This window comes from Corylus avellana, chromosome 4, assembly GCF_965113065.1.
Source record: "Corylus avellana chromosome 4, dhCorAvel1.hap1.2, whole genome shotgun sequence".
In the NCBI taxonomy this organism is placed as follows: Eukaryota; Viridiplantae; Streptophyta; class Magnoliopsida; order Fagales; family Betulaceae; genus Corylus; species Corylus avellana.
This window is the reverse complement of record NC_142493.1, coordinates 19,090,345-19,106,758: the sequence shown is the minus strand read 5'-3', so window position 1 is coordinate 19,106,758 and position 16,414 is coordinate 19,090,345. Positions and strand designations below refer to the sequence as shown.

At 36.9% G+C, this 16,414-nt stretch overlaps 2 protein-coding genes across 3 annotated transcripts; one reads left to right on the top strand and one right to left on the bottom strand.

Moving 5' to 3' along the window:
• Positions 1–30: 30 nt before the first annotated feature.
• MEE11 (RNI-like superfamily protein) lies at positions 31–2,777 on the top strand. Its single transcript, XM_059589560.2, has 2 exons — positions 31–586; positions 2,031–2,777. The coding sequence occupies exons 1-2, from the start codon at positions 176–178 to the stop codon at positions 2,619–2,621; spliced, it is 1,002 nt and encodes a 333-aa protein (XP_059445543.2). The 5' UTR covers positions 31–175; the 3' UTR covers positions 2,622–2,777.
• A 476-nt stretch (positions 2,778–3,253) lies between these two features.
• On the bottom strand, positions 3,254–14,319 carry LOC132177297 (O-Glycosyl hydrolases family 17 protein). Of its 2 annotated transcripts, none has more exons than XM_059589559.2 (4): positions 14,036–14,319; positions 4,874–6,144; positions 4,441–4,468; positions 3,254–3,726 (listed from the first exon to the last, which is right to left on the bottom strand). In XM_059589559.2, exons 2-4 carry the CDS (start codon positions 6,084–6,086, stop codon positions 3,567–3,569), a joined length of 1,401 nt encoding a protein of 466 aa, XP_059445542.1. In that variant the 5' UTR covers positions 6,087–6,144; positions 14,036–14,319; the 3' UTR covers positions 3,254–3,566. The 2 variants fall into 2 exon arrangements, with proteins under 2 accessions (XP_059445542.1, XP_059445540.1); XM_059589557.2 differs by having other exon boundaries at positions 4,874–6,127.
• Positions 14,320–16,414: the final 2,095 nt, after the last annotated feature.

The window sequence follows — 16,414 nt, the reverse complement described above, 5'->3', positions numbered from 1 at the left end:
AACACGTTATTTCCCATTTGGACTCGCAACTTGCATACCAACCTTGAAAACCAAGTTGTGTAAATATCGAGGTTCTTCTAGTACTCTTTGTTGCATTCTTCTTCTTCAAGCTATCCCTCTCTCTTCAAATCATACTTGTTTTCAGGAATTTAATACCATTTCTCAAATACCGGACATGGAAATTTCACATGTTGTGGGGGACAAAGAACATGAAGCCGTGGACGAGTTGACTCAGAAGGTACCAACTCTGCCGCCTTCGTCAAATTTCTGTATGAGTTCCGAAAAGGTTAACGCAGGGCCGCCGCATGAGGGCTTCTTCCTGGTTTTAGCTTACCTTCCTTTATTTGAGCTTCTTGCCATAACTGAAGTTTGCGTGTCACTAAGAGATGCAGTGCAAAAGGATGTGCTGCCATGGCTGAATATCGTAGTTGAAAGGCCTTTGAACTTGAGACTGAATGATGAGATTCTGATGAAGATCACCTCCAAGGCGATTGGTAGGATGAAAACTTTGGCTCTCATCAACTGTATCAAGATTTCGGATGATGGGCTTCAGTGGGTTGTAGACAGAAATCCTCATATCAACAAGGTATGAATATCTGCTATATGTTTCTTCTGTTCCTTCTCCAATCAAATTTGCCTGCAAAAGCTTCAGTTCTAGTGTTCTCTTTTTTCTTTTTTTCCTTTTTTTTTTCTGCTTTAATTGGACGAAATAGTTTATAGGAGATGAAAGTAGATAAGGTATGTCTGGTGCAATGCAACTGCACACTTAATGGTTGTCTTCTTTTGAAAACAATCCTAAAATAAAATGGCAGCTAGCATCATGTGCTTGGGAGCCACTGGGGTCTGCTACGTGGACAGAGCCCTGTTTGGCTGTTCACAGCAATCAGCTAGATTCAGTTCACCGGTCAATAGTAAGCTATAATCACATCATTTGATCATTTAAGATGCTTTAAAACTTCTCAACTACCAAATATGCAAAGCCACGTTAACTGAGTTTTGGGATCAATCACAGCCAATAATTAAAGATCGAGTTGAATGATTTTTATTTATTTTTTATGAGCCTTTTCTGTTGGGACTGCTTTGGTTGTAATATTTAGGGCACCTTTGATACACGGAAGGGTCTTTCCTTTAAGAATAGGACTAAATAGGAATGGAATCACCATTCATATTCATTTGTTTAGTGACACATATGCTCTCACTCGGAACTAAACCAAATTTCTTTAAATATACAATATATTTTGTGAGGGTGGTCGGCCACCCTAACAAAACACTAAGGGTAGGCAAGAGGAATTGAGATCTCCTCCAATTGAGGAGAAATTAGAGATTCTCTAATTGTTAGTCGTGGCCCTTCATTTTAAATCCAATAGTTTATAAAATGTCAGTTACTTTTGTATAACAGAGGCATTAAATGCTGGCTTTCGTTTTACTGTGATTTAAATGATTTTATAGACCATTGAATTTAAAATAAAAGACCACGATTAACAATTAGAGAATCTCCAATTGCTCCTCAATTAGAAGGGATCCTGATCCAAATAAGAGCACCCCCAATGAGCCGCAACCATTGAGAGCTTTCGTCTTAGAAATGAGGTCAGAATGAGCATCTTCCATGTTAGAAAGGTTTTGAGAGGACCTGAAGGGTAGATGGTGGGTTAGGAGGGCTAGGATGGATCTTTGAGAATATAGAGGGCGGAGACAAAGGTCTCATGGCAGCTCAACAGAGAGAATTAGGATCCTCTCCATTTCATTTGAACTGAATAATATCCGGTTAATTATATTGAAGGAGTATTTTTATCCACTCAAAAAGTGAAAATACAAAAATACTCTTCTAATATAACTAACTGAATATTATCCAGTTCAAATGAACTGAAGAGGATCTTGTTCCGAGGGAGAGAGTTTGCCCATTACTTTTCTAATTATCATTTTATGAAGATCAAAGAGTCGACAGATATATTTAGCAACAAGCCTTCTATTGCCAAAGCAGGAGCAAACAAAGTTTAACTGCAATATTGCTTTTTTGCATTCTGATTCAGCTATACATACCAGCATGCACTGGCTTAACACCTGAGGGAGTCATTAGAGCAGTCAAGACATTATCCGAACGTCATCACAGCTTAAAGAGCCTGAGGATAAATGGTATCTACAACATAAAGAAAGAAAACCTACAAACAATTCTCTCTTATCTGCAAATGAACCTGTCTCAGCAGCAGCAGCAGAGAAAGCAGCAACCTACTACCCTCTATCATCACAGGAACTTCCCAATTTTCAGAAATGAAGATAGTGATCCCATGCTTGATGTGGATATCTGCCCGAAGTGCAACGACGTAAGAGCGGTTTATGAGTGTGTAAGAGAAACCTGCAAAAGGAAGAGGGAGCGGCTATCAACCGTTTGTAGAGGCTGCAACCTTTGCATTCCAAGGTGTGAAGAGTGCGGCGAATGCATGGGATCTGATGAACTGGAAGAAACTGCTTGTGGAGACAACTTGTGTTCAGAGTGCTGGCTGCAGCTTCCCAAATGTAATTTTTGCAACAGGCCGTATTGCAACCAACATACCAATCGGCAGTACAGGAATTCCAGCTCTACTGGTTTTGTTTGTGATGTTTGTCATATATCCTACAGTTAGGAACTTGGGTGACGATGTAATTTACTTTTTATGGCTTCTTAAGAGTTGTTTCAATGAATTCATAATATGTTGAAGTTGAATAACAATTCAAAGTCTTTTCTTTCATTTCAATTGCTTCGGTGTTCTTTTGAATCAACAAAGTTATTGATGCCATTACTTCTGATATTCCTTTTACGAAACAAGTTTGAAAAAATGCCTTATTCCTGAAATTCTTGTAAGAATCTAACATGTCTATAGTAGATTTGCTGCTTGTTTGTTTGATGTTTTCTTCCTATATGCTCCCAGAATCACTTGCAATACAAAATTTTCCCCCAAAAACACATTAAAACAAAAAGGGGTAAACTCAAAAAGAAAGGAAAGAAAGAAAAGATACAAAAAAATTTTAAAAAGAACGGAATTATAACTAAAGGATCCTTTACATCCTTCCAGCCAGAACTACAAATTGGCTGATTACAAATTTGGCCACCCAGCATTAGGTCATCGTGCCCATGCCTCCGGAAGGATTTGGCTTAGGTGCTGGAAAAAGAAAAACTACAGGAAATTTCCATTAGTGTTTTTTTACAGCACTGAAGCCAAATCCTCCTTGAAAAGCCACTTCAGAATCATCTTACAACCACATTGTCCAGAAACAAAAAAAAATATCCCAATTTGAGGGACCAAATGAACATCATTAAACCAGGGTTTCAAATGGGTTCGTCACAAATCAGGGTTCAAAGAATACAACAATGGTGGATGGTGGGTTTGTACAAAATCCAATAGACAACTCACCATCAAACTACTTGCCGGCTATGTATGCGTTACACCTTGCCACACCCCTTCAAATCCTCTTCCAGAGGAACAAAACTGGGTATGCTGCATTTTTTTTTAACAGATGCAAACGCGCATTTCTCGAACAAATCCAACATTTGTCCAAAAGAAAACATCGCGAACAAACGATTGCAGTTCTCAGAATAAAACTGAAGTACTCAAAAGTAAAACACCTACGATCACAGAGCTTGTGAAAGAACCACCACCATGGAAATAGAGTGAGAGGCAGCCAGAACTCGTGGAATTTGACGATGGAGCCAGTGATGTACCATTTACGACTGTGCCATTTCTTCCAGCACTACATTCACAAAACAGAGAAAATTCAGTAGGCTACATGGCCATAATATGAAACTTATTTCATAGTGTGGTTAAAATACATGTGGGAACATGCTCATTGGAGATGATATGCATCGATGGCGGATGGAGGGAGGAACAAAAATTGGAAAACCCTCTTTCCCTTCTCTAAAAAAATGAGTATGATCCCAAAAATTTGTACAAGCCAAACACTTTAATATCTTCAAAAAAAAATTAAAAAAAAAAAAAAGGGCCCCTTCACCTTCCATGGCCCTCTTTTAAAAAAATTGAAAACCCTCTGCCTTCTCTACAAATATGAAATACCCCATTTGACTCTCCCAAAAATTCAAACCCCCCCCCCCCCCCCCCCCCCCTCCCCCAAAATTATATTTTGAGTTTTTTCTCCTTCAAAACATGAATAAAATATTTAAACTTTTTTAAAACCAAAAAAAAAAAAAAATTATAATTCAAAAGATTTTTTTTTTTCTTCCCAAAAGACAGAACATGTGAGTCTCTCCATACTTCCCTCACCTCACTTTTCTCCCCTCTTTCCTTTCTTTTTTCCCACAACTTCGAAGCTTTCTCCCAAATCTCCTCCCTCCTCACAACAATATTTGGTCCCCAAGTAAAAATTCTAGACTCCGCCACTGATAAGTATGTTGAGTGATAAACAAAGTGGTCACTAGCACATACAATCATATAGTTAGATACTTCATACCTTCCTGGAAATCTACAAGAACCATGACCTGCAAGAATCGGCAACAAAACGAACATTAGTAATTCTAAGGTGCTACGAAAGGGCCAAAAACAATTTAACCAGAAGAAAAGGCTTCCTTTGATTTATAGCAAGTCAGTAAACTGCATCACACACACACACACACATTCTTTTCAGACTTTCAAGAAAAACAATTAATTTTGTGAGAACAGTTCAATAATCAAGCTACGAAAAATCTTATCAGTTGCTTGTGCCCTTTACACCAAGTAAACCAATATTTTCAACATGCCCTTTGACTGTTTCTTGTTGTGGTTAGCTTTCCTTCTTGTATACACACTCTCTACCAAGTTTATTAGCTCATATAAATGCTCGCAAATTAACCCATCTCCGCAGTAAAAGACATAATAGCAAATATAACCAAGTCATAATTCCATACTTGGATCTGTTGTAGTGACGGTAGCTACCCCTTTAAAATCACAGGTCCCAGAAGATTTAGCCATCTGCTGAAAGTATGCATTGAAAGCATATGTTGAATGTGACACCACATTATCAGGTTCATAACATGGTTGCCCCTGCAACAAAGGCGAGCAGTCCACCTTCCCTGGTCCACAAGCCCAATCCAGTGCTGCCTGTAGCATCTTTGGATCAGAACCACTCTTTGCAACACAGAAGGTTTGGTTTGTGGTGTCATTGGCCAAAACAGTCCCCGCACCAGTCAAGTGCAAGATATAAACCGGCACTCCATTAGCATTGAAAAGCCCCCAGTTCTTTTCAGAGACTGACCCAGGTCTCAAATCCTCATTATAAAGCTCATAAATGTACGTACTAACTGCAATCCCAGGATGCTTAGGTGTCCCTGTGTTGTTAAGCACGTGTTTGATCAAGTTACTGTTGTAAGTGTTAGCATTTTCAAGAGTTGCATCTGGCTCAGATGAGTCACCCTTGGAGGGCCAGCCTGACTCGGTAACTACAATGGGGACATTAGTGACATTCAGATAGGACATTGCAAAATAAGCTGCATCAACAACAGCATCAAAGACATTGGTGTAATGCAGGAGCGTATTAGCATCTACAGCTTCCTTGTTGGGAGGAAGGGGGCGGAATAGCGCATAGTCCAATGGGATCACTCCATTGGATTGCATGTAATCATAATATGGATATACATTAAGCATAAGGTATGATCCTGTAGACTGCAAAAATTTGAGCAAGGGAACCATTACTGGATCCCATGAGCGGTTAAAGAAGGCTTGTGAAGGTGGGAAGGAGTCAAGGATAATGGAAGAAGAGTGTGGAGTGGAGACTTTGATTTGGTGATCAAGATTAGAAGCAACAAGGGCAGAGTTGATGAACTTTAATGCGGAGACTAGGACTGGAGCAGCATTTGGCAGGGCTGTTAAAACTTCAGATCCAACAGCTATCGCTGTAATGTTGGTGGCAGGAACATGGGCTATGACATTGCGAGCAATCCAGTTGGCTGCTGTGGCATTGGACTGACCAATCCCAAGGAGCTGGTCATTTGGAACAGAAACAGTCACCTGAATGCCTGAATTGGCAAGTGCAAGTAGCATGGCTCGATCCGCATCATAGAGCCTAATATGTCGAATATTCTGAGCTTTAAGAAGGGCCACCACCTGAGTTGGGCTTGGCATGTCAGAGAGGTCCGTACCAATATTTACTCCAAGGAAGGCATCTGCAAAATGCAACCCACTGGTGCAGGTTTAGACCCTTACATTGTCCATGGAAAGCAGCATGTCCAATCTTCATAAGAGCATAACAGTATCAACGACAGTAAGACACTTGAAGTATGATACTCGGGCAGCAAACCATAATGAGATGTTACACACACTCTCATTTCCATACTCCCAAATACATAATTCCTGATGTGGCAATGAAAATCGCCAACGTCAAGGAGTATGCATTCAGGAGTATGAAAATGAGAGTGTGTAGCATTTCTCAACCATAATTAATGTGAACAAACAATCTTAGGCACGAGAAAAAGTCGAAGCGCAATAAACATGTATGCATTATGCAGAGAAGAGGAATAATTAACCTAATTATGAAGAAAACTTCTAATATACCAATTGGTCTTCGGATGATATAGACTTGAAACTTTAAGCCACTAACAATAATCAGATATACCAAATGATCTTCACCCATTCACAAACTACATGACCAATCAACAAGCAGATGAGTGCCAACTTTCAAGAGCAAAGATAAATTATATACCAATAGAAGATTTTCGATATTGTTCTACAATCAAACAAAAACTGTCTATAAATAACCCTGGATGACGCATAGTTAATACTTTAAAGCTACTTACAGTCCAATCAGGTTTACGTTTTCCATTTCTACTTTCATTATGTTTCCTACTTGCATTAGAATTCTAGTTCTAGGTTCTATTTCCGTGGACTTCCAGTAGTATAAACAAAGAGGTAGCTTGTTATCTCTTTTAGTACTAGTAGTTCACTTAGTAATAGGAGTTCTATTTGCCTCAGTTGTTTAATTCTAGTAGTGGACATCTTGTAAGGCTATAAAAGCCTGTGACTTGAAGAATAAAGTAATCAGAGAAGTTAATTATCAACTGTAGTAATTGTTTTGGGAGGTTTAGGGTTTCTCAAACTATCCTAATTATCCGTTACGTGTTTGAAAAATTAGGCATGTAACAGGAAACCCAAATGACCATATACCATTCACATAGATTTTAACCAATCAACAAGCAGATTTAGTCTGCTAAGTTTCAACAATAAAGACGATAATATACCAGCCAGTATATGCAAAATATATTAATTTAGATATTAAATTTGCTTTTTGATACATATATCTACCTTATGCAGGACAAATAATTACAAAATACATTGTAAAAGTAGGAGCAAGTAGGGGAAAAGAGAGGAGAAATAAGCTAAAAGAGGGGAAGAGAGAAAGAAAGCTAAAAGGGTGAGCAAAGAGAGAAAGAAGAAGCTATGGGGGAAGACAGAGGGAAGCGAGGGGAAAGAGACGGAGAGAGAATAACCAATTCATCATTTTTTTATTCAATCAAGTCTGCCTTTATTGGAGTACAAAAGACACTTAAATAGACTAATGACTAAACCCTAGGCAGCACCCATTTATTGAATTACATAAATACCTTTGACTCTTGAAAATTAAATAAAACATAAATTAAAAGTAATAGCCCAATCAACTCTTGCCTCGATCCGGATCATTTTCTCCTGATTAGAGACAACTTAATCGAGTTTTGAAATATTGAAATATGGAAAATATATCAAAACACTGTGGGTCCTTTTGTGAGAAATTTTTAAATGTGTGGTGTGTATTAGTATTTGTGGTGTGAGCATTGAGATTTTCTTGTGTGCATCAATGTGTATTGTATTAATGCGTTAGTGATTCAATTAAAGTGGTCTTTATTTTCGGTGCTCCATCTCTTATTCAACATAGTGATGCACAGATGACCAATTTTTCTCAGTAGTTTATTCTCACATAATTTGTATGAGTTGTTTAGTATTGCTCTTTGTAAGGACGCTTTGATGGCAAATAGTGTGCAGTTTTATGATGATATTCTTTATCGGAATATTTATTCTATTGGAAAAGTGTATGATTGGGAGGTGGAGTCAGTCACTTCGTTCTTTAGTCTTTTGTACTCTTCCAGGTTGAGATGAGGTGGCGGGGATAAAAGCTTTTGGATCCCTTCCAAAAGGCGGACTTTCAAGGTTGGATCTTTTTATCATACACATTAACACCCACCCCGGTTCACGGCTGCAATTTCATTTCCTTGGAAAAGCATTTGACAAAAATAAGGCTTCTTCAAGAGTGGCGTTCTTTGTGTGAACAATGGCGCATTAGAGAAAATCTTAACTTTGGATAACCCAAGGGAAAAAGGCACTTCATACTAAGGGATTGGTGCTACATGTGCTAGAAGAGCACGGAGACCATAGACCATCTTCCACTCCACTGCTTTGAGCTTTGTGGGTATTGATTTACTGTCTTTCTGGTTTAGAATGGGTCATGCCCCAAAGAGTAGTGGTGTTGTTGGAACCGAGACAAGGAAATGAAATGCTTAATTAGTCAAACTCGAAAAAAGAGTGCACCTAATTAAAATTTTCAAATTCAAATTAACTTTTATTGAGATTGATTTATTACATCACATTAAGCATCAAGGAGCCAACCTCTAGGCATCTAAATTACAATGGTTTCCACACTAAATACACTGGAAGTATACAAAAGAAACTACCTAGTTAGCAAGGGCAAAACGAACAAGGAAATCACTAAAACTAATTAACAGAGGAGACACATATGCCGCCATCCATAAATAAAAAGTTTCATAGAACAAAGGTGAAATTTCCCCCAATGTCCTCTCTCTGTTCTCAAAGAATCTATCATCCCTTTCCTTCCATACACACCTGAAGAAGTAAGCATGCACCATTTTCCACACGGCAGCACTCCAAGGCCTACTGAAGGACCACCGACAATTAAGTAGATCAACACTTCTACACATAACCCAGGACAACCCAAAACAACAACAAAAATGGCACTCTAAATGGTGGAAGCCACATCACAATGGAGAAGAAGGTAATCCACCGACTCCCCATTCCTCTTGCATATACAACATCTATCCATCACGATGATGTGCCTCCTCCTAAGATTATCAAAGGCGAGGATATTTCCTAAAGCAGCCGACCATACAAAGATTGCTAACCTCAAAGGAGCCTATATCCGCCAAACACTCCTCCAGGGGAAGTGGCTCCCTACAGGAGAAACCAACAAGCAAAAGTAGGATTTGACCTTGAACAAAACTTTCATGGAAGAACCCCACAGCAACTAACCTTCACATCCTCTTCTCACTCTAATTGAATGCAACACCCGGTTAAAAAAAGGCAAAGACATCCACCTCCCAATCTTGCGCTACTCTAGCAAAGCTCACATTCCACTAGTAGGAACCGTCCAGGAACTCCAAAAGCTATTATAGCTATTATGTTTAAATCTCTTTATGTTTGGGTGGCGGCTAACACCAATTCTCGCTTTTTTGTCTCTAGAATTTGGATTTTATGGATTCGTGTTCTTCTACTTTTCCCTAGTTATGGGTCTCTATTGTATATTTCTTGTGTACTTGAATTGGTGCTACATATGCAAGAAGAGTAGGGAGACCATAGACCATCTTTTGCTCCACTGTGAAGTGCTATAAGTTTTGTGGGTATCAATTTACCGTCTCCCTTCCTCTCCCTAAGTTTCCATTAGTGTTTCATCATCAGCAAAGGTAGTTCCTTTTAATGGGGAAGTCAAGCTTGTTGTCAGTTCAAGCCAAGTCTTCTAGGTTTGTGTTTAAGTCAGGGCGCTCCCTTTTACGGGTTCATGAGAGATGTAGGGTTTGTGCAATCTCGTTGATGGCAACTGTGGAAGCTTTGTTTTAGGCGAAGGACTCGATGGGGTTCGCAAAATCTCCTAGAGTGGGAAATACTGCATTCATAGCCCAACAAGGTTCGAATGCCCATGGTAGATTATCAGCAATTGTAGAGGGTGGAGGAGATGGCCGAAGAGGCTTTGTCGTCATCCCAAAAGGGAAAAATGGTAGGGGAAGGAGAGGTTTCATGGTTGAAATGTGAAAGTTGTTGGGATCTAGCACATAAAATGTGTAGAGGAAAGAACAATCCCAGTGATTTTTGCTTCAAGATAAACAAGGCTACATTTAAAATTAAATATACAAGTTCATGATAACTACATTCGAATTCGGCCTCTCCTAGGCATGTAGGGTTATATAACTCTGTTTGAAATTCTTCTTACATGTTGAATGATGAAGAACACGTTCTTGATGTTCTTAATTCAACCTTCAAATCTTCTCTTTATGACTGAATATGACTATGAGTGTGAACTTACAAAACTATTCTCAATTCTAGAGAATAGCTAGAAGCATAAACAAAATTTTTCTCTCTTGAATATTTCTCACAACTCTCTCAATTGTATTTTTCAATTATGCCTTTTGCTTCTATAGGGTCCCCTATTTATAAATTTGGATTTACTTGGAGAGGTGGGAAAAGAGCATTCTAGAATCCAAGTAGAACTAGGATTACTAGCCAATTATCTCCCCATGTGCCTCCTAGGCTAGCTCATGCATAGCCCTTTCCCAGATGCCTAATGCTTGGGCTTGGGTTTTATCCCATTGGCCCAATGCTTTTTTAAATCTTCTTAAACAGGTGTTGGATGTGCAAGAGGAATGAGGAGACGGTGGACCACCTTCTTCTTCATTGTGAGGTGGCCTATGCTTTGTGGTGCGCTTTTTTTGGGCGGTTTGGGTTGTCTTGGGTGATGCAGAGACGGGTTTTTGATTTGCTCGCCTGTTGGTGGACTTCGAGAAGGAGGGGGAGTGCTGCTGTTTGGAAAATGGTGCCTACTTGTTTCTTTTGGTGTCTTTGGAGGAAGAGAAACAATAGGTGTTTTGAGGATGTGAAAGGATCTTTGGAAGACTTATTATCTTATTGTTTCCACACTTTGTATCTTTGGACTGTAGCGTATGTCTTCCCGGTGTCAATTAGTTATGATGACTTCCTTGTTCGCTTTTCACTATCTAGTTAGGTGATCCTATTGTATACTCCCAATGTACTTTGAGGCGCATTTATGCTTTCAATAAATCTGGCTATTACTTATCAAAAAAAAAAAATCTTCTTAAGCCTTTAGGAATTAAATACATGAGCTCACAGCTCTTTTAATTGCTTAACCTTTGGGAATTAAATCTCTGACCCCAATGCTCTTTTAATTCCAAAACCCAATCAACTCCAACTAATAGTAAGCCACATAGGAGTTAAAATCGGCCCATGTTTTATAAAATAAAACAACCTAAATAAATAAATACATAATTGAAGCTCAAAACAAATAGTCAATTTACATCAGCTCAAAGAGAGACCTAAAGAAAAAAAAAAAAAAAAATTAGTTCCAATAGGTCTATGTCATCCATGGCTTGTCACACGACACTATTAATCACAATTGATTCCACTAAACAAATGTGATTACACTCTAATATGTATTTTTGATTTAATCAATTGATCCCCGTGACATACTTATTTATTACATATTACCCCTCCATGAAATCATTATATAGTCGAATCAAAGTTCATACACTGCCACTTTATTCACAAAGTACCTGATTTAATAACATGATTATCACTTTGAACCTTGTGAGACTCCATCTCACCTTGTACATATAAGTTTCAATAAATCTCACCGAAACACTCAAAACTGAGCTTTGGAATAATCATTCTTATTAAATCTAAAACAATGGGAATATTCCTTATCACTTTGTTCCAGACAAAGGAATTTGATTCCTTCTTGAAAATAGTGTTCCCACAATGCTACATGCGCTCACCCATTGCACGGAAATGTTGACCGTAAAAATATTTCACTCATAGATACATCAAAGTGACCTACACTTTACATTTGAGTTCATGATCTTCTCAGAATTTAGAGTAACTGTTATAAGCCATCGTGCACGTAAATCATTATTTAAGATAGTGCTAAAAGAATGATGACTCATGTGGTTTGTTCGATGCATGGCACTACTTCGCTCCTACACCAACATATCAACCCGAAAGCCCACTTACTTCTCCTAATCAAGACAAATCGTTGAGGTTGCCATATTATAGTCTAGATTGATTTCTCAGTTCCATTTACGACTACGAACAATCTTTTATATAAGTTACAAGAGCCTATGACTATGATCTTCTATGTGATAATTCATTTACTCACACCACCACAGTCAAATACAATGTAACTTAGGAACCTTACATATATATAATATGAAAATATTCAAACATATATATCCATGAAAAAACATTAATGTATATGCCCAATGTTCAATAATAATTTAGGGAATAAACAATATCATTCAACCAATTGGAGTTTTGCACACCAGAGTCCCAACAAAAGTTTCTCAAGCACTTTCAATCGTCACACGATGTTGGTCGCAAAGCGAAGATGGTCAAGTCATTACATAATGGTACCCCTCCGACTGGCATGGGTGTTTCCTCATCAATGTTAGAAGTTCAACTAGGTCCATTGGCTTGTCTTACGCAAAGGTTGTGACTGGTTCGGGGTGGGCCATGGCAAACATCTCGAGGAGCAAAGTGGTTCCCAGGACATCAAAATTGAAGGTGTGAATGGTTCAAGGACAAGATACACATGCGAATGGGAAAACGGATTTTCATGTTTTCCCATCAACAAGATCAGGGTGGTAAGTGGCTCAAAGGGTTGACATGGGTGTTTGTCTTCATCTATGCAACATTTGGAGGACGCTAGGATCAATTAGAGGGGAGATCGACCATGGCAATGCTTTGAGCGTTCCTTTTTTCAATTTACTCTTTTTTCTCGTCCTTGATTTATTGAGTGGTTTCTCTTGTATACTCCCTGACTACTTGAGTTGCACCACTTAGCCATGTATTGATCTTCCTTCACTAATAAAGAAAAAGTAATTTTGCACCTCAAAAGCCAAAAGAATTTTACATTAATATTTTAATTTTTAAATATAAAAATTTATTATATTATAATTTTAAAAATAAAAGGTTTCATTTTAGCATTTTGCCATCAACCACAATTTTCATTGAGCCACCTCGACCAACCCCTCCAACATGTTATCTTCCTAAAATGAGAATGACAATACTACCCTTTTTGAGTGAGAACAAGTCTCCAATTCGTATAATACTTGGGATGTTTTGGTCCCACAACATCTTCTAGAATGTAGTACAAATGAGCTGTCACGCAACAAGGTCGATTCGCTTTAAAGAGGGTTGAGGACAGATTGGAGATTTTCGGAAAAAAAGGGAAGATTTTCTACAGATACCCTTTGTTTTGGTCAAGAGAAAGAAACATAGCCATTTATGAGATCCGTGTACTCTCACTGTCTCCCCAACCCCTCCCCCCACGCCCGGCTCAAACACAAATACCCACTCTATTGTCTTCTTCTAATGAACAAATCAATGGCTTTTAATATTAATATCAAATAAAATAAACTAACAAAAATACTTGGTATATTGAAAAACCTCATTCAAACTACAACCTGCAAAGCTCTTTTTTTGTTCAAATCACTCACTAATTATCAATACTTGGACAAAGAATATAGTCACAGGAAAAGCGGAAAGGGGGTATTTTACATCACGAGGATTGAATCAATGTGGCATACAAAAAAAAAAGAAAAAAAAAAAAAACTATTCTACCAAAAGCATTCACAATAATTCGTTGATGATTAAAGACTATGGAACAAAAATGGTATAATATTCAAAAAAGAGGCACACCAACAAAGAATGCAACTCGAAGAAGAAAATGAAGGTTCATTAGCAGGCATTCACTCAACACGGGGAGAGACAAGAAGAAGATCTATGTAAAACAGGATTTGGGAATTAGAGGCAATCGTTTCATATCAAATATAAGTAAATAAAACGAACTAACTATAAGTGAGCAGACATTAATCAGAAACAAGAGCTCAGTTTCAGAAGAGATAAGGCACACCCAGAAGGAACACTAACAAAAAGACAAAGTAAAACATAAAGAGGACAGAAACAACCCCCCCCCCCTAAAAAAAATCCAAGCACTCAGAAGCAAATATAGGAAAAAGGAAGCTCACCTTCATCAGCAGAAACCACAGAGACTGCTAGAAGGAAAAAAAGCAACAGGGTAGCCATCGATACTCTCCAGTGTGGACTCCTCAACCCTCCAAAACCATTCAAACGACTAGAAAGAACAATCCCAAAGAAACCCACAAAAGAGACCTGGTCCCTGGACACAGCCCAAAAAACAAAAAGTATTGGAGAGAGAAGGGAAAGGGTGCTCCTTTTGAGGTATGTGTGAAAGTTGTGGAACCAAGCAGGGATTTTAGCTTAGTTTTAGTTCAGTTTTTAGTTTAGTAGATACTGGAGAGAGAGGGGCTTGAGCTTTTGACGTGGCGAGAGGTTTATCAGCCAGAGATCCGACGGCTGAGATTCAAATGCATGTGCATAGTAATACAGTGAGGAACATCGCAGAATAGAAGTGGTGCGTGGGTCAGGCACTAAACTATGTTTTACGCTGTGAGACAGGTTTTTGTAAGTGAATCCAATGCCGGTCAGAGACCGTAAGAGTCACGATCCACGAGGAGACCAGTGTGGATGACGTGGAAATGCAGCTGGATTCAACGGTCATATTCCGGACATGTTTGTTTTTTTTATTGAGCGTTTGTTTCTGTTTATTTATATGCTTGAGAAGGCTTAGCCCCGCGAGGGGGAAGGTCCAGTATTTACATGTTTTGCTGATTGGATGTCAAGAAAGAGCAAGAAAAAAAATATATGGGAAAAAGAAGAATAAATGAAAATGAATTTGCTACAATTAATGAAGAACACAAATTTCCTTCAAATTTGTTTGGAAGAAAGTTTTTTCAAATTATTTTAATAAGTGATAAGTGTCGTTCAACATTTTTTATTTTCTAAAAAATTAATGTTTGAGTTTCTAAATTAGTGAAATAACAATAAATGACTATTAAAACATTAAAAAAAATATGTGAGAAATGACATTTGGCACTTTTTATAGTAAGTTGAAGAAAATTTCCTTCAAACCAATTTGGAGGAAATTTTTGTTCATTAATGAATGGTTGATGTTTTTAGTTTTTAATTTTTTTTTTAAAAAAAAAAAATATATATATATATATATATATATATATATATATATATATATATAGGAAAAAAAATTAAAAAAGGAAAAAAATCTAATTTATAAGGATATTTTAAAAAATTTATTTATTCCAAATGTTTATATAAAGCAAATTTTTTTTTAAAGAACCAAAAAAAAAAAAACAATTTATGAGAATATTTTTAAAAAATTTTAATTTTTTTTTTTTAGATTTTAAATTTTTTTTTTTTTTACTTTTTGTATTTTTTTTCTAATTTATAAGGATATTTATCTCTTATTGAAGTTTTTTAGGGTTATTTTTGTCTTTTTGCAAACCTTAGGGGGATATTGACACAATTAATAGTTTGAGAAGGACATTGACAATTGGGTAATAATTTGAAGACGTATGTATACTTTCTCCAAATTATTCATTATTGTCAATGTCATCTTTTTGTTGTATTATTTCATTATTATTTTTTTTTAACTCTATTTAAAGATTTTCTTTTTTCTTTTTTCTTTTTTTTTTTTTTTTTTTTTTTTGTTGAATTGGGTTTCTTATTTGGCATTACTAAATAAAACATTTCTCATAAATGACAATATTTCTAATACATTCAGGAAAAGTTCCACTCTAACTGTAGTCCTCACCAAGAGATAAAGTCATGTTTGCCAAACTATGAGCCGCTCCATTACCTATTTTGTTAACATGATTTACCTTCCATTGCAGGCATCTTCTAAGCAGATCTTTTGCATCATTCCACAGTATTCCATAACTCCTCCAACAGTTTTCCTCCTTCCGCGAAGCCTGGATAACCTCCAACGAGTTGCCCTCTAAGATGACCTTCATAAGTCCCATCCGATTGCATAGATATCTTGTTCATTTATGAGTTTCTCTCCTAAATTATCATTTATATTTTGTTTATTCCTAATAACAAATTTATTTAATGATCCTTTTTAAGATTTAATTAATTTTTCTACTCTTATCTTCTTCTTCTCTTTTAAGTTTTTCGTATCCAAATGCATATTTTCTAGTAGATATGTATAATTAAAAATATTTACAAATTAAATCAGCATGATTTATAATAAAACAAATTATATTATGACTAGAATAAAATTAATTTTAAAAATATAATAAAAAAACCTGATTTGTCAAATGAACTATTTATAATAAGATTATCTAACACTTTTAATCTGCACAAGAAAAGACAAATTAATGTAAAAAAAAGAATAATTAATTAATTAATTAATGCAAGTGATTGATTGAGTTTTTGGTAACTAACCTTTTTTTTATTACTAATTAGATATAGAATGGTTTTAAGGACTTGAATAATAAGTTGTTGGAAAATAATGAAATTGAAGAAGAAGA

Excerpts from the sequence above, each read along its gene's own strand:
- MEE11 (XM_059589560.2), top strand. The coding sequence starts at position 176 with ATGGAAATTTCACATGTTGTGGGGGACAAAGAACATGAAGCCGTGGAC. Across the intron at positions 587-2,030 it reads GAAATCCTCATATCAACAAG|CTATACATACCAGCATGCAC; the intron begins GTATGAATATCT and ends ATTCTGATTCAG.
- LOC132177297 (XM_059589557.2), bottom strand. The coding sequence starts at position 14,093 with ATGGCTACCCTGTTGCTTTTTTTCCTTCTAGCAGTCTCTGTGGTTTCT. Across the intron at positions 6,128-14,035 it reads TGTGGTTTCTGCTGATGAAG|ATGCCTTCCTTGGAGTAAAT; the intron begins GTGAGCTTCCTT and ends TGCATTTTGCAG. Across the intron at positions 3,727-4,440 it reads TCTTGTAGATTTCCAGGAAG|TGCTGGAAGAAATGGCACAG; the intron begins GTATGAAGTATC and ends TTGTGAATGTAG.